At 42.7% G+C, this 22,019-nt stretch overlaps 1 protein-coding gene across 4 annotated transcripts in view; it reads left to right on the top strand.

Annotated features, from left to right (window-relative positions):
- OLA1 (Obg like ATPase 1) overlaps positions 1-22,019 on the top strand; it is a 207,077-nt gene that overhangs the window by 20,430 nt on the left and 164,628 nt on the right. For all 4 annotated transcript variants that reach the window (XM_077829963.1, XM_077829961.1, XM_077829962.1 and 1 more), the window contains exon 4: positions 13,385-13,512. In XM_077829963.1, coding sequence (XP_077686089.1) covers positions 13,385-13,512 — 128 coding nt within the window. The remainder of the gene's footprint in view (positions 1-13,384; positions 13,513-22,019) is intronic.

Below are 22,019 nucleotides of genomic sequence, written 5' to 3'. Positions count from 1 at the left end.
AAGTTAATTAAGGCCATGTCTACACTGCACTTTCATTGTTAAAACTTTTGTTGTTCAGAGGCATGAACACCCCACCCCCCTCAGAAGGACAAAAGTTTTAACAATGAAAAGCACCAGTGTGGACCATGCTTCATTGGCGGGAGACCCTCTCCCAGTGACTAAGCTAAGTGGTTTTATTGTTTTTTAACTGGGAGAGCGCTCTCCCAGCAAAAAGGAGTGGCTACGCTGGGCACTTCACAACAGCATGGCTGTGCCGCTGCAACCGCGCCATTGTAAAGTGCCCAGTGTAGATATAGCTTAAGCATTTTAGGAAAAATTGTCACAGCGGCCACCAGCAAGAGTTGATGGCCGTGCGCTGAGGCTACCAAAATTTTTCTTGTGAGAATCCCTAGAGGGTGCTGTCTGGATGCTCCTGGACGGAGGAGGGAAAATGCAAACTTTTTTTTTTTGGAAGCAAACCCAAAGATATTAAAATAGCTGGGAAGACAATTAGATAGAGTTCTGCAGTTTTCACAGTCATTCTTGGGAGCTGTCTGGGTGTACAGTGCTTCTGGTTATTATATTATGTGCTAAATATGGCAAGCTGCTGCTGCTACCTGTTCCATTGTTGACTGCTACTCATCGTGTCTGCAGGTGGACTGCTGATAGGAAGCATGGCATAACACCAAAAATGCTTTGTAGGAAACATTCTTTGTTGGGAAAAAGTCCTTACTGATGATTCAGAAATCTGTTTACAGCATTACAGTCTCAAGAGTGACTATTATTTAAAATCTTTTAGTGAGGTCTCATTTTTAAGGCTTAGAGTCAGTAATGGCACCAAATATCTTTATTTATAGTTCTCTATTATTTTGCCAAACCCAGTTGTGGTGGGCACTTGGCTGATGCTAAATTCTCATTGGGAGAAGCTTAGTTTTTAAAGCTTCCGTTTTGAGCCACAGAAGGTAGATGCAGGCAGCCAGATGTGAAGAGCTTTTAATTTGCTCATTCTATGGATACAGTATACTTCACTTACAGAACTGAACCCAACAAATACATTTACATTACAAATTTTTGAGGTCCTTGCAGTGTCCAAAATCTGCTCTAGCTTTTCAGTGGTCTTTATTTTAAAGTTCCCACTCAAACACTAACTAAGCTTGGTTAAAAAGAAAAGTGTTGAAATGTCAAAAAGGTAAAGGCAGCAGCTGTCAAGTCAGTGAAGTCTGTTCGTGCCAGCTTGCTTGGCTTAATCAGAACAGGAGTGCAGGCACTCCTGTATCTGAAAACTAAGTCAGGAAAAAGCCAAGTGGACTGCATTATATTTTCAAGCCGTTGGCAGGTGCTTATAGCACTCCAAAATTGCTATGGGAGCAGATCATCTGATGGTGAAACCACTAATACTTCTGTGACTGACCATAACACAAAGAAAACAAACCATGTAAGTTCTCAGAGGGCAGCCTTTAAGAGGTACAGATGAAAGACTAACTTCAGCTTTGTTACACTGATCCAAATTTAAAGTGTTTGTTCATCATTGCTTAAGAAGACTTGCACAGCTACCAGATGAATGAGTGCTATGTCTGATAAGTATCATTCTTTCAAATATCTGACAGGGACTGTGTTTATATATTGGTATAAGGAAAATCATGCCATTTATTAACTATAATATTTGCTTTACTTACTGCCCTCCAATGAGAGTATTAGTAGGCAACCCATGACTATCTACTATTTAAAGAGGGGCTTCCTTCATCTAATCTACCTCAAACAGAAACTTGTATGGACAGATGAACCTGGCACTGTGACCTGGAGATAAATAACTAATTTGGGCTCTGCCAGACAGATGCAGTAGTGGAGACTTCCTCCAGAATTAAAATCTGAGGACTTTTCAGCAAATACACTGGATGATATCAACTGCTGGAATGGCTCATATATAGAGAATTAACCTCGTATGTTCGTAGGACCCTGGATCAAATAGCGTTTAGTAGGCTAAAAAGCAATGCCTTCGATTGCACTAGTAAGCAGATAGGAGATAAGTGCAAAGCCACCGCATTAAGGAATCTACATTAATCAACTTTATAAAGTCAAGCAGGTAAACTACTGGAAGCTTCAAATAGTCTAAACTGCAAGTGGTCTTCAGGGATAGCCTTATGTAGATTGGTGTGCACTGATCCTAAGTAGATTTGATAAAATGGCATCCTGGTGCACCTCCAAGAAAAAAGGCTGCAATCACCTAACTGACATCACGTGTAAAAATATGCTTTTGGCTATTGCTGCGACCTGAGAAGCCAGAAGCACTTTTAAGGGACCCATGGGTTGCAAATTTCTGTCTCAAATTGTGGGGTGTGTGCAAGCTCTTTCAAAAGAGGAAACAAATGCAGCACCCACCAAACCCACTAGTATAACTTCTGTCTTGTATATGAACTGAATACAAAAATATTATGCAACCTCTTTTCTGAAGACTTTGCAACAAATGTGTAGCATCTTGTAGTACTGCATACCAAAGTGTATGAGGCCATCTATGAAAACAACTTGAGAAATACATTGTCAAACATGCTCAAGCAACATGGAAACAGATGAAAGTATTGTGTGGCTGTATGTAGGGATTTAAGTCACAAATGTGAATTTATAGAGGCATTGCTTTCAGAGACATTTAGTTACTTTTAGATAATCTCCTCCTCTTCCAAGAGAGGTCAGATTGAGAGTTTTCAGGGGGAAAGGGAAGTATAAGGTAGTACTTGTCCAAACTCTTTTCACAAGACTAGATATATACACTTGAAATGCTAAAAAGAGATGCTGCTCTGAGTTGTATGTGTGGATGGAGTATGATCATGTGTTATTGCTTGGCTCCACTGCATCCTTCGGGGTTGTCTGCTTTGTGGGGGCAAGGGGAATAAATTGTGATAGTCTCCCAAGACCATCTCTTCTTGAAGCAAAAATGTGCTCTCATTCACAGTAGCTCCTGCAGATCTTCACAGTATTCTTTCCTCCTCTTTATTCCATGCTTTGAGCAGTGAAATACTTTAAATGTCAATATTGTTAATTATCATTACTAGCATCTGAGTTAAGATCCATTGAGGTGAATGAGGCAGTTCTTTAAGCTATAATTTGTCTCTGCAAATTCAGCAGACGTATCTGTATCGTTCTGTACACTCTTTGAAGATTGTCCTCACAACCATAACAAACTAGAACCCCTTTTTTTTAAAATGAAAGTTGAAATTCTATAGAACTAAAAAACAGCTTGGTGGAGGTACCAGTACATGCCATCATGCCAATTCAATGCTTTCAAAGATAAACTTTCAGTGTCAGTGTGCTTTAATGATGTATAATACTGTAAACATGCTATCACTTGGGACTTAGCATCTGAAAATAATATATTGCTTATACTCATATAGGGCTCATTCTTCAATTTATCAAGTTATTTCTAACTTTCAGATCAGTAGCATATGCATGTGAATACTGTAAGCAAAATTGTGCATAAAATAGCTTGATATTAAAGTACAACAGATACGCAAAGGAAGAATGAATTTTGTTAATATAGTTTTAGATTGGGGTTCTATGAAAAACACAAATTGTATACAGTACTACTTAAGATATGAAAATAAAACAAACATTTTGTTAATTTGCTAATACTAGTCTAGAAATGTGATCTTTCAGTTACAGGTTGAGATGGCATAACTACTGTTCTGAGGTCTCTCTCCAAAGGCAAACCAAAACCATCCTGTTAAATGTATAATATGTGAACTGCAGACAGTTTTAAAATATAGGAGCCATCCTTAGTTTTTTCAGTTTTGAAAGATTTTGCTGATTTGTAATTCCTTTTATGCTTCCAGTGGTATTTCCTCATTTTAACTGATACTAATATTAAAAATGGAAGAAACTGTGAGATGCCTGTATGCACCATAAAGAAGGCAATTTTTCATGACTCAGATACTGGGCCATTACGAAAATTAAGTTAGTTAAATTTGTGAGAGAAATGTAAAACCATAGTGGTTTTTTGAGACCATAAAAACAAAGGAACATGGAAGGTTGCATAGTCAGTATTAACATTGGCATTTCTGACTCACATGCTTAACTGCAACCTTAATATCTTATTAATATTATTTTACATTTAATCTGTGAATGATAGTGACTTTGTTATATATCAGTGTTGCAATGCTATACCCGAGTCTATCACCTCTATCAATCAGGTGGCTGTCATGCTCTCTGGAGTGGTTCACGACCGTGAATGCCAACCTTAAGGCAGACTGTCAAAAAGCAGGATAGAGACCCCAAACTATTTGTATGTTCTGTAATTAGATTTCACTAAGCCAGTAACAAATGTGAACTCCTGAAACAGTATGACACTGCTTTGGAGTCAGATAGCCCCTTGGGCACTCGTGCCACCCAGGTAAGCTGGACTTAGTGATAGTTGGTTGCCATACACCGAAGATGACAAAAGATTCAGGTTGCTTCCAGTCCCAACAGACCAATCACTTATCCTAGGTCAATTTGTACCTCAGATGTCATACCAAAGACAATGCTTGTAGCCATTCCAAGAGTAAACTAAGGATTTATTAACTAGGAAAAAGAAATGAGATTTATTTACAGGTTAAAGCAGGTAAACACAGACACCCAAATGAGTTAGTCTATGGTTCTAAAAGGTGACAAAGTTATAGTAAACTGTCAGCACCCAGGTTGACCCTGGGGATCTCTGCTTCTGTTTCATAGCTCCAGCCCTGTCAGAGTCCAAACAGTAAAAGAGATGAAAAATTTTCTTGTTCAGTCTTTTTCTTCTTCCAGAATTCAAGCTAATGGGATGAGCCCTTTTGCGCGTAGCCTATGGAGGGTCAATTAGCGAAGTCTTTGTATCGTGATGTCCCACAATTGGCCATTTAGTTTTGCTACTCCTTCCTGATGGCAAGAGACTATTCTGTCTGACAGGTTGACAGTTTCAGGGCAAACATTTTTTTACAGTTAAAGCCAAAACTTACTAACATCTTTATCACATGCTGCTTGGTAATATTTAAGTGAAATTAGTACGTGCAGCAATTTAAAAGCATTTCATAAAGTCTAAACACGTTGTTATAAGTTCAGTACCCATCTCAACCATACTAATTCATGTTGCTGGTTTGCAGCAATTTATTTGTTAGTGTTTGGCTGAGGCCTAAAGCCTTGGCAAGAGCTGGTACCTGGTTTGCCAGCATCACAGTGGCACGTCCTGTTTCTGATAATATTACACTTGGACTTAGTGGGACAGATAGTAAATGTCGACCTCCAGGCCTATTATCTGGAAACTGCACTTTTCCTTCACGCTTCTGCTCAGAGATTTTCCTTTAGCTGTGTCTGTTCAACCCATGCATGTGCTCTATGCAACCTTGTGCTGCTCACTGAGGGTATTTGGGACTTGGTGTGTGAATTGCCTACATTTCCTTCTCTACTGCCTTAGCCTGAGATGGAACACTAGCGTGTCCACCTTGCGTTTTCCTCTGCGTATTCTGCAATTGTTCTTTTAGTTGGTTTAGTGTTTCCAGTTGGTGGTTGTTAGTACAGAATTAGAAAGGTTTCCCCCCCCTTTTCTTTTTTACCCTTTTTATATTTTTTTTAATATCTTCCAGGGAGCCTATTTTGCTTAGCTGAGTATGCCTGGTTTGACTGATAGGTTGAGGGTTCAGTTCCTCCCTCACCTCTTCCTGCAACCTTTTACCCACCTCCCCACTTTTGAAGACCGCCTTCCCCAATCCCAACAGGCTTGACAGCCTATTACAACAGCCAAGCCCAGAATATCATAGGAATATGCTCAGCAGGCGCTTCTTCTAGGGCTATAAATGGGAGTTGGACTCTCAAATTATTTCACAGGATATTTCAAATGTGGGGACTTCCAGAGGTGGACCTATTCACCACATTCAGTAACAAGAAGCGTCTTTGGAGGATGCCGTTCTCCTTCCCTGAACGAAAGCTTTTCTGTGCATTTCCTCCAACCCTGCTAATACTATGAGTGATTAACAAGATCAGATAAGACAAGGCTAGGGTTATCCTTATAGTACTGACCAGGCTGAGACAGAGTCAGAGTCCTGACCTGCTTCACCTATGTCTCCAACGGTCATTTAAACTTCCAGCCATCCTACATCTTCTCTCGCTGGATGCAAGTCCCATGCTTGAGGATTAAAAGCCACCTGCCTGACAGGAGTACCACAGGTGTTACTCAACAGTAGAAGGGAATCAGCTGGAATTTCTCACCTTCAGTGGTTGAATCTTTTCCGTTTCTGGTGTCACCATCACCATCTTGTGCTTTTAATCCTCTTCACTTTTAGTGGTCTTGGATTACCTGCTGAACTTGAAGAAATCAGTGTTGTCAGTTAGCTCTGTTAAGGTTCATCTAGTTGTGATGTCAGCATTTCATTCCTTGCTAAAAGGGTTTTCCAGATTTGCACGCCTTATGCTGTCAAGATTTATTAAGGGTTTGGGGAACATCTTCCCCAAGTTAAGGATCCTACTGTTACATGGGATCTCAAACTGGTACTTAAATACCTCATAGGACCTTCCATTTGAAGCTATGGCAACCTGCTCCTTGCCTCGCTTATCTGTGAAGACAGCCTTTCTAGTAGCATTACACCAGCCCACAAGGTTGCGATAATTGGGGCCTTGATGGCGGAAACCTCCCCCCATTTACAGTGGTTTTCAAGGACAAGATCTCTTCATGGTCACACTCTCTAAATTCTCAGCTAAGTGCTGTTGGATTTTCATCTTAACTAGGCCATTGATCTACCAGTGTTTTTTTCTTAAATCACATAAATCTCAATGTGAGACCTCCTTTCATATTTTAGATGTTAGACAGGCATTGGTCTTCTACTTAGATTGGACCAAGCAGTTTTAAAGATCACGTAGAGAAAAACAGTCTATCGCAGGGAGATCCAGTGTGGTCCACAATCTTTACACAGACTTTTGTGTTGGATCTCTGGGTGTGTCATTGCTTGCTAAGAAGGAACTGGTCCTCTACCCCTCTCCTCCCTCTACTTTCCCCCATCTCCCAAGGATAATAGCATGTTCTCCCAGATCACAGTTGACTTTCATAACTTTATTCAGGAACGTTCTGTTTTTGAGATATGCAGAGCTGCTACATAGGTTTCTATATGCTATACCTTAGTCCATTCCATCAGATCTGATGAGGCACTTGGTACTGCTGTACTGTCTTCTGTCTTGGACTCAATTCAGAAGCTCCCTTCTGGGGATACTGCTCGGTGGTCATCTGAAGTGGAACACCTAAAGGGACACTACTTTGAAGAAGAGGTAACTCACCCGTGCACTAACTGTGGTTCTTAGAGATGCTTGTCTTCCCTTCCCCACCCCCCATTGGTGCTCTACTACCTGCGTTCCTTTCCCTCTTTTTCAGATCGTTCTTCGTAGATAGAGAAGGAACCGAGCTGTGGGCGGTCTGTCACACCGGCCTATATACCCTCTATAGAGCAGTGGTTCTCAAAGCCGGTCCGCCCCTTGTTCAGGGAAAGCCCCTGGTGGGCCGGGCCGGTTTGTTTACCTGCCGCGTCCGCACGTTCGGCCGATCGCAGCTCCCACTGGCCGTGGTTCGCTGCTCCAGGCCAGTGGGGGCTGCGGGAAGGGTGGACAGCACATCCCTTTTAAATTCACTTTGGAGTGCAACACGCCCCTGCCATTCAGAAAATCAAAGGAAAGCATAAAATAAAAGGCATAGGCGGGGGTGTGTGTGATATATATGAGAGAGAGCGAGAGAGCCAAAAAAAGTACTATGTAAATATTTCCTTCATCATATATCTTTTTGTAGGTTTGATTCAGTTCTTGTTTTCTAAATCATTGCTTTGGAAGATGCATGGGTGACATCTTGGATATTCATCGGTCAGTTAATGTTTCAGTTACAGCACAGTGGAGAATGGGTAAAGGGATGAACTCTCAGAGAATATGGACTCCTCTTAATGCATATTTCTCGAAGACCCAATTAAAATAATAAAAAGCAAAATTAAGTTTTTGGAAGAGGCTAATATGACCCCTAACTTATTGGTGCTCACATTAGTGAATGTCAAATAATTGTGTAAAGCCAAGTAGAAAAAATAAAAGTAGAAGCTCACATATTACTGTATTTGCCAATCATTAAACTTAAAAATACAGAAAGAGAATTTTCTTCACTTCGTTTATATTTTGTCTAGTAGTTTGTCCTTAGATAAGGCAGAAATATTAAAATTTACTAAAGCAGGAGCAAGTGTATGAGGAAATAAAACAGGAAGGCTCCTTACTTGGCTTTTTAAAAGGAAGAAACTCAAAATGCAGTTAATGATTTTGGATGAATCAGGGAAGTGATCAACATCTGCAAATCAGATTTGGAACACTTTACTATATACACATATGAATCCCATTGTTTATAACAAATACAGAAGACTACTTAGCTGAGAGAAACTTATGGTTGAAAAGAAATTGGAGTGGGTAAAAGGAGAAAGTCAGAAGTTTCCAAAGTTTCAGGAAGCCGGCGCAGGACTAGAGGATATTTCATACCAAAAACCATTCCTCTCCTTCAAAATCCTGCAGCTGTATAATTGAGAAAAAGAGAACTTTCTTCTAATGAGTTTGGTTTAGTTGTAATTGGTCTATATTTTTAACCAAAGATTCCACAGAAGATGAATCTGATAAACTTTTCTCCTTTTATTGAATTGGTATTATAAAACTTTCACAAGGCTTGATAAAATAACTACATTTATAGTTTGTTTAGAGATACTATGTGACCATAAGGAATATATTGAATAATATTTATAGAGCAGCAGACACAACTGAAGACCCAGTGTAAAAAAGCAAAAGCAAAAACAAAACCCAGCTATCTGAGTTCTAGATGATAAGGCCCTTAGCAGGGTGGAGTGGCATTTCCTTCCAACAATACTGGAAATTTGGATTTTGTCTTATTCCTTAAAATGGCTATGGCTAGAACTGAAAGAAATGTATAAGTTAGAGAGTTTGAGCCCTGTTCTATACTTACTAAGTATGAAGATGCCAGAGGTTGAAGAGCTGGCTGTCCATGTGATGCAATAATCCCAATTCCAGAAGAAAGGCGGTTCACGAATAAGAATCCAAGATCATGGCAAGACAGATAGAAAAAAGGGTTAGAGCAACAACACAGCCCTGCTTGACACCAGTATAGATGGTGAACAGGTTAGTCTCCACCCCATTACAGAGGATGGTGGCGGTCATCCCATCGTGAAGTAGCCTGAGAATACAAATGAACTTCAGTGGCCAACCAAACTTAGACAGGACCTTCTATATCCCTTCACGATTGATGGAATCAAAAGCCTTAGGTCAGTTAATGCCACAAACTATGGTTGGTGGTGTTCTCTACGCTGTCCTTGCCTGTGTCTTATCTCAGCCCTCCCCCAAGCACTTCATGGCTTCTCCTCTCACTCCCACACTCCTTGAATACCCCAACCTAATCTTTAATTCCATGTTCCTTGTGCAAGTCCCAGTCTTTCCCAACCCCACTCCAACTCCTTGTCCAATCTGTCTTCTGCCTGCTGGTTCCCTTTCCCACTACAGGGGCACAGCTGCAGCACTGCATCTAATCAGGTCACCAGGATTGTTATTACTGACTTCAGTATGCTGACGACTCTGCTATCCTTGCGTGCCCACAGTCCGCCCTAGATCTTTTCTCAGGCATCTATCATAGCCCGGGACTTTCCCTCAACATTGGGAAAACTAAGGTGCTCCATCAGCCTGCCCCAAATAGCCCCCCTTCTCCCACAAATTATCATTGGTAGTGAGCCCCTGGAAAACACTGAGCATTTCCCTTACCTTGGTAGCCACCTCTCCCAGACAGCCAATCTAGATGTGGAGATTGAACATAGGATCTGTTGTGCCAGTGTGTCTTTAGAACTGCGCAACTTTCCGATCTTTATTGCTAGAGATTTGCAAATGGAAACTAAGATCCTGGTCTACAGTGCAGTAGTTATCCCCACCCTCCTTTATGGGTTTAGGACATGGATGGCATACCAAAGCAATTCTAGGCTCCTGGAGTGATAGTAGCGCTGCCTTAGGAAGATTCCCCGTATCAGATAGGAAGACCATTGCACCAATGCCAGCTTTCTCTCTGCAGCTAACATCACCAGTGTTGGGGCAAAGATTATGAAACATCGACTTAGCTGAGCTGGTCGTTGTGTGCAGGTGTCTGCTCCTTGTCTTCCGAAGCAAATTCTCTTTTCTTAACTTAATCATGGTAAGAGGACCCGTGAGGGACAGAGGAAATGCTGCAAGGATTCCCTGAAAGTATATCTTAAGAAGGGGGCCACTGATCCCACGAATTGGGGAAGAGCTAGCTGGCAATAGACTTCAGTGGTGTTGCATCATACATCAAGCCTCAGCCTGTTTTGAAGAGAATCACCTTGCTCAAGAGTGAGGCTGAGAAATGGAAGAGGAAAAAGGAAATTGTACAGTACCCCAGCCAGCAGTAGTGCTCTCTTTAAGCAGTCACCATGTCAAAAACTGTAGAGCACACATTCGAGGATTCCACCATCATCCATGATGTTTCCCCTGGCAGACATCCTCCTTGTATCGAGGGATTGCTGCCGCCGCCGCACGCTTACTGAAATCAACGTAGCTCTGGGGCTCAGGAATTTTTCATATCCCTGAATGCTGTAGTTAAGCTGACCTAAACGCTGGTGTAGAAGTGGCTAGCTTGACTTAAGAATTCTTCTGTTGACCTAGCTACCACCACTCAGGGAGGCAGATTACTGACATGGATGGAAAAAAACCCTCCTGTTGAATATAGGAAGCAGTCTGCCCTACGGCATTCCAGCTTCATAGACACAGCCCTGCAGCAGTGTCCCTGTAATGCCCATAGTGTAGGCATGCCCTGATACTAGGTAGGCAAGGAGACAGGGAAAGGGAGCCAGTTGGGGGAAGACTGAAATTGGACAAGAAGTTGGAGTGGAAGTGAGAAACTGGGACTTGTACAGGGAGCTTGGAATGAAAGAATAGGTTAGAGCAGGGGTGGGCTGACTTCTTTGCCCCGAGGGCCACATTGGGGTTGCAAAACTGAATGGAGGATCTGGGTAGGAAAGGCTGTGCCTCCCCAAACAGCCTGGCCTCCTCCCCCTCCCACTTACTGCCCCCCTCAGAACCCATGACCCATCCAACCCTCCCTGCTCCTTGTCCCCAGACCACCCACATCCAGCCCCCCCCCCCCCCCCGCTTCCCATCCCCTGACCGCTGCCTCCCAGACCCCCGCTGCCTGGGGCACCACCCCCTGCTCACTGTCCCCTGACTGCCCTGCCCCCTGTCCACAACCTAGCCTCCTGCCAGGTCCCCCAGGACTCCCACACTTATTCAACCCCCCCTGTTCCCTGCCTCCGTGGGCTGTAGTTTGCCCACCTCTGGTTAGAGGTACATGAGGAGAGTGGGAGTGAGAGGAAGAACCACAAAGTGGTTGGGGGAGAATTGAGATAAGACTGGGGCAGGGACAGGCTGGAGGGGACAGAAATAGAAAGGATTGGGCTTGTGGGGAGTAGGGAAAGGATCTGGGACAACTAGAACACACTCCTTTGTGGAACTTTGTGTTTCTGAATCCGAAGATTTGTCTATTCTCAACAATCTTTGAAACCAACCGGCAAAGTATGTCTTATCCCAGTGTTGTATCAAGTTGAAGATGACAGCCTGCTGCTATCAGTTACTTCATTAGGTCAAGTGGCAGAAGTCTATGCTGTGAATCTGCTTGTGATCCATATGGATGTTAGCATAATTCCTTATAATTTAGGCTAAGATTTTGTCATGGTTATTTTTAGTAAAAGTCAAGAGCAATAAACAAAAATTCACAGAAGTCCGTGACCTGTCTGTGACTTTTGCTGCTGCGGCTCTGTGGTTTCCCCCTGCCACTGTGGTGGCTGGGAGTTGTGGGGTTCCCCCTCTGCCCGTGGCAGCTGGAAGCTGCAGGGGAGGGCCTCCTCTGCCTATGGCAGCTGGGAGCTGCAGGGTGACCATATTTCCCAAAGATAATACAGGACACCCACTCGCCCAAGGTGTCTCATTCCCCTGTTGCAAGACTGTCACCCATCAATGGGAACCATGCAGGGTGCCCCCTGTCACTGGAACCCTGCCAGGGGCCCACTGGCTGCCAGCTCCAGAGTCCTGCAGCCCCTGGGGTTGAAGCAGAGAATGTCACGCAGGTCTCTGGAAGTCAGTTTCCATATCTTCCATGACCTCCATGACATAAATGTAGCCTTACTTATAATGTAAGGTTTTTTTCAGTTTGCTTCCTAAAAATGCAGTCCTGCTGGAGGAAAAAGAGAGTGTGTGTGCATGTAATTACAGAGTGCTTAGTAATGCATATGCATTAATATTGCACAGCCATCCTTAATTCTAGCATTTTCTAAATTTTGTTTGACTTTGAAACTTTAGGTTCTTTTAACATTGTTTTTGGTCCATGATATGGACCTCTAGGTCTGATTATGCTATTAATGTACTAGAGAATTCCCTTTGCTTATGGGAATCCTAATCTGATTGCTTAAAGATGTTTTAAATCTTCAAGCTTCTCGAACCCTACAAAGCAGACTTAGGTGGGACAAAGGATCTGGTCTTAAATGCCTGACCTTTATATGTATTATGTCTGAGAAATAAGGTTTTGTATGAGTTTGTTTTTCCTGAAAAAAATGTGGAAGGTTATGTAATGCCCTTCCCTGTCGTTAGATCAGGAGTGTATCTCTTTAGACAGTTAAGGAGTCAAATTCTTCGAACATTATATTCATGAAAGGTGACCGGAAGAGGGGAAAAAACAGATTTGTACGTTTTTCTTCTTTGGGTATAAAAAGGTTTGAAAAGCTTAAAAACAAAAATCTCTTGCTTGTGTTTACATTCTTGATATTTCTGAGAGAGTTTTATTTTCCCTGGTTTGCGGAAGGCTTTGGGGAGTCGGATATGAATTAGGAGTGCTTTCCATCCTTAGTTGAAAGGGTATGAATGCTGAATCCCTAACAAAAGATTTTTTTTTTTTGTCCTTACAGTTTTAGGTATTTAAAAATTGAATGTTTTAACATTTAAAAAACAACCCAGACTATTTAGTTTAAAAGGTTTGAATAAAAATTGCTTCTCTTAATCAAATCCAAGATTTTTCTGAGGTTAAACCTACGAGTTATCTATAGAGTCTACCAGGAAAAATAGTAGACAAGACCTGTATTTAAAATGCATTCAGAAATTTTGTCTCATTTTATATCTATATGATCTCTATTTCTTTTAAATAGATCAGGCAGCCTTTATACATCAAAAACAAGCAAAAGGGGACAAAAGACCATTGTTTCTTTTACAGATCTATTTTAAAAACAGAAATAGAGCCCATATTAACCTAAGTACTTCGTAGTATTTTGGATTTCTTTATGTGCTAAACAGTTTTAGTTGATATTGTTTGGTAATGAAACCTTTAACTTTTATCTTTCAGCAAGATTCCAGCCTTTCTGAACGTAGTGGATATTGCTGGTCTTGTGAAAGGAGCCCATGCTGGCCAGGGCCTAGGAAATGCCTTTTTGTCTCATATTAGCGCCTGTGATGGAATCTTTCATCTGATGCGTATGTAAATTCGTTAATTCATGTGAACTGTTTAGCGTAAGAATAATTTTGTAACGTTTTGTTAAACAAAAACTATACAGTTAAGTAGAAAATGTCTATTTAAATGGGAAAAAATTTCTTCAGTTATACAATTGATGCTTATTGGGATTCTTTTCATACATGTTTTCGAGAACTCTCCCATTCTCAGATATGTAGTGACTTATTTACTCTTGATGGCATTGTTTGGTATTCCAGCAAATGTAACCTTGAACTGATTTTTTGGGTTTGCAGTAACTTTATCTTTATCTGTTTTTCGGGGGAGGCTCAGAATGGAGGGATATCTTTAGTTTCACAAACAGGGAGGAATGACAAGTGTTAATGGAAGGCTGAACAGTGTGAGGGGAACGTGGTGGTGGTTTATAAACTGGTTACAGCACTACCTGCATCTCTGTTCTTTCTGATCTCTGAGTGCATCTCCTCAGATCTTGGACCTGCACAATCCAAGGATATAGTGATCACAATGTGCTGGGCTTCCTGATTACAGGCATCCAGAAGAGGTCCAGGCAACAACTGAGGATCTACCCTTTGAGGGCAAAGTGCCTGAATGGACAAGACACTCTATATTCCCTTAAGGATTTGAAGATGACACTGAGATCTCAGGGAATTTATGCTCCAGTTCCATACCCTAGCCCCTCCTGGTATCTGCTACCTCAAAGACAGAAAACACTCTGGTTTCCAACCAGAATATCCTCTGAAAAAGACCACGCTTTTACAGTTTCAGGGTAACTGCACCTCTAATCTCCCCTCTGTGGTCCTTTTGAGGAATGCCTGCTCAGTTCTCAGGCCTCTAGCTTTCTCCTCTTTCTGGGCAAGGACCTACATCCTACCCCTTCTGACTGGGAGTTTTATGTTGCAGTCCCTCTGCATGTCACTGTGATTATCCCAAGCAATTCTTATAGAAGTCCAGCCTGGGGTCCTTAGTTTCTCTATAATGACAATGATAGTGTTTTTTTACTAGTGACCACACAGATTTTCCAGATCAGAATGTTTATTTACAGATAAGAATCATAGAATCATAGAATATCAGGGTTGGAAGGGACCCCTGAAGATCATCTAGTCCAACCCCCTGCTCGAAGCAGGACCAATTCCCAGTTAAATCATACAGACAAAACCTATTCAAGTGCATGTCTTCATAATGAACACCAATAAAAGGTTCTTGATTCCCTCTATAAGGATAATTCACCTGGGGGTGGAAATTGCTACCTCTGTGGCAAAGGTCTACTTGTCACTGGACAGATTCCACAAGATCCAGAACCTGATGTCGAGGTTGGTAAGATTTACCAGGCCACTCTGTGTCTGCAGCCACTGGGCTTCCTGGTTTTATGTATAGGAATCATCCCATGGCAAGGCCTCATATCGGGTGTCTGTAAGCTTTTTCTCTTTAAAAGGGTGGAAACGTTCACTGCAATGCATGCAAGATCAAGTACTAGTTCCATACCAGTGCCGAAGACTTTAAAATGGGTGGAAAATCCCAGAGATCATTCACAGGGGTCTTTCCATATGCCTTCCAGGCCCATGGGTACTCACAAATGATGCCAGTCTATGGGATGGGGGGTACATCTGGGGCACAAGAGAATGCAAGGTATCTGGAACTCTAGGGAAAGGAACCGGAGTATCAACCTGTTGGTCTAGATCAGGGTGGGCAAACTACGGCCCGTGGGCTGCATCCGGCCCATCAGATGTTTTTAATCTGTCCCTCAAGCTCCTGCCAGGGAGAGGGGTTGGGAGATTTCCCCACTCCGGTGCTCCAGCCAAGGAGTGGGGTTGGAAGCTTGCCTTGCTCTGCGCTGCATCGCTCCCGGAAGCAGGAGCAGCCATGGGGCTCCACACGCTGCCCCCACCCCAAGTGCCAGCTCTGAAGCTCCCATTGGCCGGATACTGCGGCCAGTGGGAGCTGCAGGGGTGGTGCCTGCGGATGGGGCAGCGCACAGAGCAGCATGGCCCCGCCTCCAGAGGGGGGTGGGCCACTGTTTCCAGGAGCTGCTTCAGGTGAGCGCTGCCTGGATCCTGCACCCCTGAGCCCCCCCACCGTGCCCCCAACCCTGTGCCCCAGCCCTGATCGCCCTCCAAATCCTTTGATCCCAGTCCGTAGCACCCTCTTGCACCCCAAATCCTTCATCCCCAGCCCCACCCCAGTCTGCTGCTCCAGCCAAGAGCACCCTCCCGTCCTCCATCCCAGCCTGGAGCACTCTCCTGCACCCCAAACCTCTCATACCCAGCCCCACCCCAAAGTCTGTACCCCCAGCCGGAGCCCTCATCCCCCCCTGTGCTCCCGAATCCCCTGCCCGAGCCAGCCCTCCATACAATTTCCATACCGAGATGTGCTCCTCAGGCCAAAAAGTATTCCCACCCCTGGTCTAGACTGACAGCTCTAAGCTCATACTAAGGTTCCAGTTACCTAGAGGGGGATTATGTTCTGGAGCAGTTGAACAACTCAGTCACTGTGGCCTGTATGCACAAACCGGGGGAACAGGGAAAGTAACTCTATGTGCAAAAGCAATGGAAGTAATGGAATAGGCATAAAAGAATTGAAAAGGCAGTCTGGCTCAGCAGATGCACTGGCAACAACTCAGAATGGTGCCTAAATCTGGAAGTCTTCATTCTGATCTCACAGGCATTCAGCCTCTTGGTAGTTGGCCTGTTTGCCAGTCACAAGAACACAAAGTGTCGGGGATGCAGATCCCAAGGCCCTGGAGACTGATGCTTTTTCACACAGATGGCCACAAGGCCTGCTATCTACATTCCCTCCCTTTCCACTTTTAGGAAAGGTGGGTCCCGAGTATAAGGCATGAAGAAGCAAAGTGATAGTACTAGCTCTGCATTGGCCAAAGAGACTATGGTTCTCTGATCTGGTGGAATTGAAATTAGAATTACCATTGCAGCTTCCATTGAGACCAGACATCCTTTACCAAGGCTCTTTTCTCTGTTCTGACCCAGACTGTCTGACAGTCTGGCTATCGAGAGGGAAGTGTTAGCTGCATTTCATCTATCTTCCAAAGTGATCAGAACTCTCCTCTACCCCAGGAGAGCTTGCACACTAAAGGCCTGCTATGCCATCTGGACCAGGCTTAGCTTGTGGTGTCAAGAATACAATAAAAATCCCAAGGAGCCTGGTGATATATCCGCAATGAAGTACGTAAACAAGGACTCTTCCTTCTCAAGGAAGCAAGCAAGCTATGAAACCTGTGCCCTCTTAACTCTGATAGAAGTCTGTCTTTCACCAACCATGAGTGGTCATTGCTGAAATCCATCAGCAGTTCAGTATTCTACAGGTGGATGAATCTGGTGAGAGACCTGTTTGCCACCAAGGACAGTGCCAAGTGCCCTAACTTCTGTTTTGGAGGAGGCATGAATCCAGGTGCTTTGCCAGGTGCCTTTTTTTTTTTTTTTTTGCTCCTTCCCATTGATTCTGTTCATCCCCAGCCTGATTTCTGAAGCCAGAGAAGACTGGGCCAGACTCATTCTCATAGTTCCCTACTGGGCAAGGCAGTTCTGGCTGACAGACCTGCAAATGTCCATGCAGCCATAGATCAGGCTGTCAGCTCATGCTCCTCATTCTTGCTATCTTGAAGAAGATACTGCTTGGTGGTCACCTATAATGTGATCCACAATTACACCTACTCAAAGAATAGTTAGTTACCCTACAGTAACTTCCTTTGAGATGTTGTAGTCAGTATGGCTCCCACTGTTCATCCCCGCTCTGTCCTTCATGCCTGCATATGGGAGCACAGGGCATATGCATGGCCCCAACAGACAATGCTATTTAAAAGATTCTGAGCTCACACGCCAGAGGCGCATGTGCCTCTGCAGTGGAATCCACACTGACTAAAACATTTTGAAGAACCAGTTAGTTTAGGGTAAGTAACTTTTAATGTTCTTTTAATGATGGAACATATTATAGGAAGGTAGAGGGCCAGATCCTCGCTCAGGTAAATTTGATGTGGGTTCATGGAAGCTGACTTACTCCAGCTGAGGTGCTGGCTCAGAATCTGGAGGCCTTACTGATATGTGAATTGACATCTGTAAATATCATAAACTGCTTGAATATTGCTTGAGATGTATTTGTTATAATTAGAAAACAAAATACATATGTGAAAAACTACTTTTCTTCAAGGTCAGTTTTTGTATAAAGCAGTGTGGCAATTTTTTTTTTTTTTTTAAACCATGTAGTCAGCTACAGTTGTAATCATGCTCAATATTTTTGAAATCTTGTTTTACAGGTATCCTTAATGCACTTTTGTTTGTTGGCAAGATATTCTGAGGTATTGCAGCAGTTATGAAATTATTGTTGCTTTAGGTCTTATTTTCTCCCTAAGAATGAACAAGGCAATGCTGGTGCCTTTTAGATGATCTCTATTTCACTTTTGCTTGCCCTTCTAGCAACCAGAATGAATGAAACTGCGTTATATTCTTCTTCTTTTAACCAAAATTGAAGTCTGTTAGACTTTAAGGTGTGCTGATTGCTCTGTAGACATGAAGAACTTAAGTAATATCTAGGGGTATATTTATTTCTAATGTGAAGCAAATTAGTTTGGATATGAGACGTCAAGTTTTTTTCCTAATGTAAGCTACCTTTTTTTTTTTTTTTGGTACTTTCTCCATAATACTATAGGGAAAAAATTATGTGGTACTAGTAGCTGGTGAGGGAGACTCTGCATTTTTCCTATCATTTTATTGTTGCAACAAATTTGGGGTTAATTGACAAGAATATTATACGTACCTAGGTCATATATGTGGAATTGCTTTCAGTACTAGGTACTCACAGTATTTGTACTCAAATATGTCTTTGGTCATCTCAACAAAATATTGTACAATGTTTCCAGAAGGGCATATTTTTTTAAATTTGTTTCAGTTAATAGTGTTAATACATCTGAACCATCACAATGGCTAGATGAAAACTGTCAGTTTTTAGTTACCTGAACCTATTGTTTAGAACAAAAGCATGCCAACCATTTGATTTACAGTAGGGGAAAAAATTAAAACTGTGGTTTGAAAGTAAATGGTTCTAGTAGTGCATCTTATAAACATACATTGAAGCTTGCTTTTAAAATCTAATTCAGTAAATATAAGCAAGAATAAAAATTAGTTTTAATTATTGCTGAAGGAATCTGTCCCACAGCTCTTGTTTTACTGCAGTGGAACTATAATACAAAATCTTTGTTCTCACCACTTAGTATGAAAATGTGAATATAAGTATTTAAGGATTAAAAGAGGAATCTAGACACACAGTACCTGAAACTGTGCAAACTCTTTGATATATGAACCAAAAAAAAGCATTTGTGTGTGTGTGTGAGCAAAGATCTATAAATTACACAAAACAATCTGAATGTGAAAACACTGGCAAACTCTACTTTGAAAAATTCAATTAATAGTGTCAGTTTTTAATCTCAACAAAAATACATAATTATTATTTGATACACTAGTCATTTTTAGCCAAGATAGAATCTCCATTTATTTACACGGTGCAGTCTAATTCCATTTATTTAGGGGAGTGCAGATTGAACGTGGGGAGATCATTACTGTAAAAACAAAAAAAGCCATGCCTCTTACTTTAAAAAAAAGTCAGATCATGCAGAATAATTTTAAACCCCTAATAACTCAATCCAATCAAAAGTCTTTTAAAATATCAGAGTGCATATGTTGAACTCAAGGAGTGTCTCCATGCCACATTACAGGTTTCTGTCTAGAACAGCTGAAGCGCTATAGTTGGTTGGTTGTATTTTTTTTAATGTAATCACGAACAGCTTTTATAATGGTAAGTAGGTTTTCTATAGAGAATCCTCTGTTTCGCATAGCTTAGTGTTGGATTACCTTGTCAGTAGTTGTTAGAGAAGCATCCATTGGTGGAATTCTTGATGCCCAAAGAAGCCAGTAAACTGTGATCCAGCCCCAATCTGCATTATTTTTCTCCCAGATTACAGCATGTATATGTACTTTTTTCGGTCCTACAGAATTTTGAAGTCCTAGATTGTGAAGCTACTTTTTCTTTTTAAACTATTCTTACGTTAGCTTCATTCTTTTACATTACTATCCCCATTAGAAAGGTTCATTTAGACATCAAGAGAAGCAGCAACAATTGTTTTAACTCAAAACAAAAGCAGTTTTCTGGACAAGTTTCTGTGGCCTCTTCCCATAGTCTCAAGACAGAGTGTTTGTGTTCCCAGAGAGCCTGGAGCCAGGTTTGATGGAAGAATTATTCACTTTTCTCCTTGGGCAATCTTTTTTCCTTTTTCCTAGCTGCATAGGGCAAATGAGTTTTGAAAATAATAGAGAATGTTCTTTCAAAGTCCTCTGTATGCTGACTTCCTACTCCATTCCTTCTGTATCTCTTTTTATCTGAATGTAATGAAGGGTGAGATTATTGCTGTATTTGAGTTACCAACAAAAGTAATAGTTTCTTGTTGTGGGAAAATGTTTTATTCCTCTTGTGGAGATGTTGGCAGCGATCATTCCTTCTCTATGTTCACGGGATTTGTTCAGGCCTGAGGGATGCTTATTTCCACATCTGTCCAGTCACGTCACAGGAAATATTACTTCTAAAAAATATATATTTTGGTGGGAGAGAATTATTTTCCATGCCAACTCTTATTCTGTAGGTTTTCAGCAGGTCCCTTAGTTTTCCTACAATGTCGGCAGAAATTGTGGCACACTTGAGATATTGGGTATTCTTGATATGCTTGGATAATTATCATTAAATTATCATATCAGGTGCCTGAAGGAAATCTCCTTTCTGAAAGCTGTTTGCTCTCTCTTCCAGTAATTGGACCTCAGAGTAAACCAGAAGTCAGCATTGATTCCAACTCCAAAGTTTACTTTCTTATGAGCGGTTTGAGATTCATGCAAGAACATACCTTATTCTAGATAGGCTTTTGTACATTCAGGTGCAAAAAGATACAATTACTTGAGACTTTCAGGTTGTTATACAAAAACTGAAGATGCTGGGGCTTGTGGCTGTTTGCATACTTATGTGATCCCCTATGCCGGATTATGAATGAAACCTCTTCAGAGCTGGTTCAGGGCACATTACAGACCAAAGATCATATGTGCAGCTGGCGCAAATCAGTGCAGCTGTACTGAAGGCACTACAAAATTCTGCACTGGCCCCAAATGTGGATAGCCTTTCCAAGTGGTTGCAAGTGCTTCTGTTGCTGATAAATTTGCTGCAGTTGAGTGTGGATATTTTTGCATAATGAAATATATGGGATTTGGGACACTCAGTCTGTACTAGAATAATGGTAGGCAAGGAGGCAGCTAGTCTGGAGTGGATGCTCATTCCTATGAGAGAGAAGTTTGGGGAGAGAATCTTGTGCTGAAGCTTCAAGCAGCTCTTCAGGTTCATAGAAACTTGGTTTCTGGGGAAGAACTACAGCTGGCCCGAGTGTAAACAGACAATATTGCTGCAATGCATTTTTTTGAAACCTCAAAGAAAGGAGCTTTCTGGGTACCATGTCAGGGGTCTGGTAAACCTTCTCTTCCAGAAATGAGACTACTAGGTACAAAATACAACATGAAGAATTTCCATTATTATGCCAGCCCAAGCACAGACGTAAGTTGTATGACAGATGCGTTCTTACTCAAATGAGATAAAGACCTTCTCTGTGTGTGAATTTTCACGGATTCTTTTAGTGCCTTGACCAAGATATGAGAGAGAAATATTTTGGTTGCCCTGACATGGTCATATTATTGGTGGTTCTCCAGCCATCTGGATATGGCAGTAGAAGCTCCTGTACAGTGCCAGAGTGCAGTTGAGCTCCATCTCAATAGCACGGGGGTGGGCAAACTACGGCCCGCAGGCTGCATCCGGCCAGTCGGACCTTTTAATCTGGCCCTCGAACTCCCGCCCGGGAGCAGGGTTGGGAGCTTTCCCTGCTTCGGTGCTCCAGTCAAGGAGTGGGGTCAGGGTCTTGCATTGCTCCGCTCCGCACGGCTCCCGGAAGCAGGAGCAGCTAGGGGGCTCTGCACCCTGCCCCAAGTGCTGGCTCTGCAGCTCCCATTGGCTGGAAACCGTGGCCAATAGGAGCTGTGGGAGTGGTGCCTGCCAATGGGGCAGCGTGCAGAGCGGTGTGACCCGCCTCCGGAGAGGGGATGGACTGCTGTTTCCAGGAGCCACTTCCGGTAAGTGCCACCCGAATCCTGTTCCCCTGCCCCAGCCCTGATCACCCTCCAAACCGCTCCATCCCAACCACTCCATCCCAGCCCGGAGCACCCTCCTGCACCCCAAACCCCTCATCCCCAGCCACACCCCAGAGTCTGCACCCCCAGTTGGAGCCTCACCCCCACCCCCCTGGTGCATCCCAATCCCCTGCCCCAGCCAGCCCTCCATACAATTTCCATACTGAGATGTGGCCCTCAGCCAAAAAGTTATGCCCACCCCTGCAATAGCAGAATCAGGGTCTTTTGGACCAAGCTCCTTATCAACCGCCAAGGAGTTGACTTATACTGCTTGTCAAGTGTGCCAGAATGCAGGG

This window comes from Eretmochelys imbricata, chromosome 11 (genome assembly GCF_965152235.1).
Source record: "Eretmochelys imbricata isolate rEreImb1 chromosome 11, rEreImb1.hap1, whole genome shotgun sequence".
Classification (NCBI taxonomy): Eukaryota; Metazoa; Chordata; order Testudines; family Cheloniidae; genus Eretmochelys; species Eretmochelys imbricata.
This window is presented reverse-complemented; position numbering and strand designations above follow the sequence as displayed.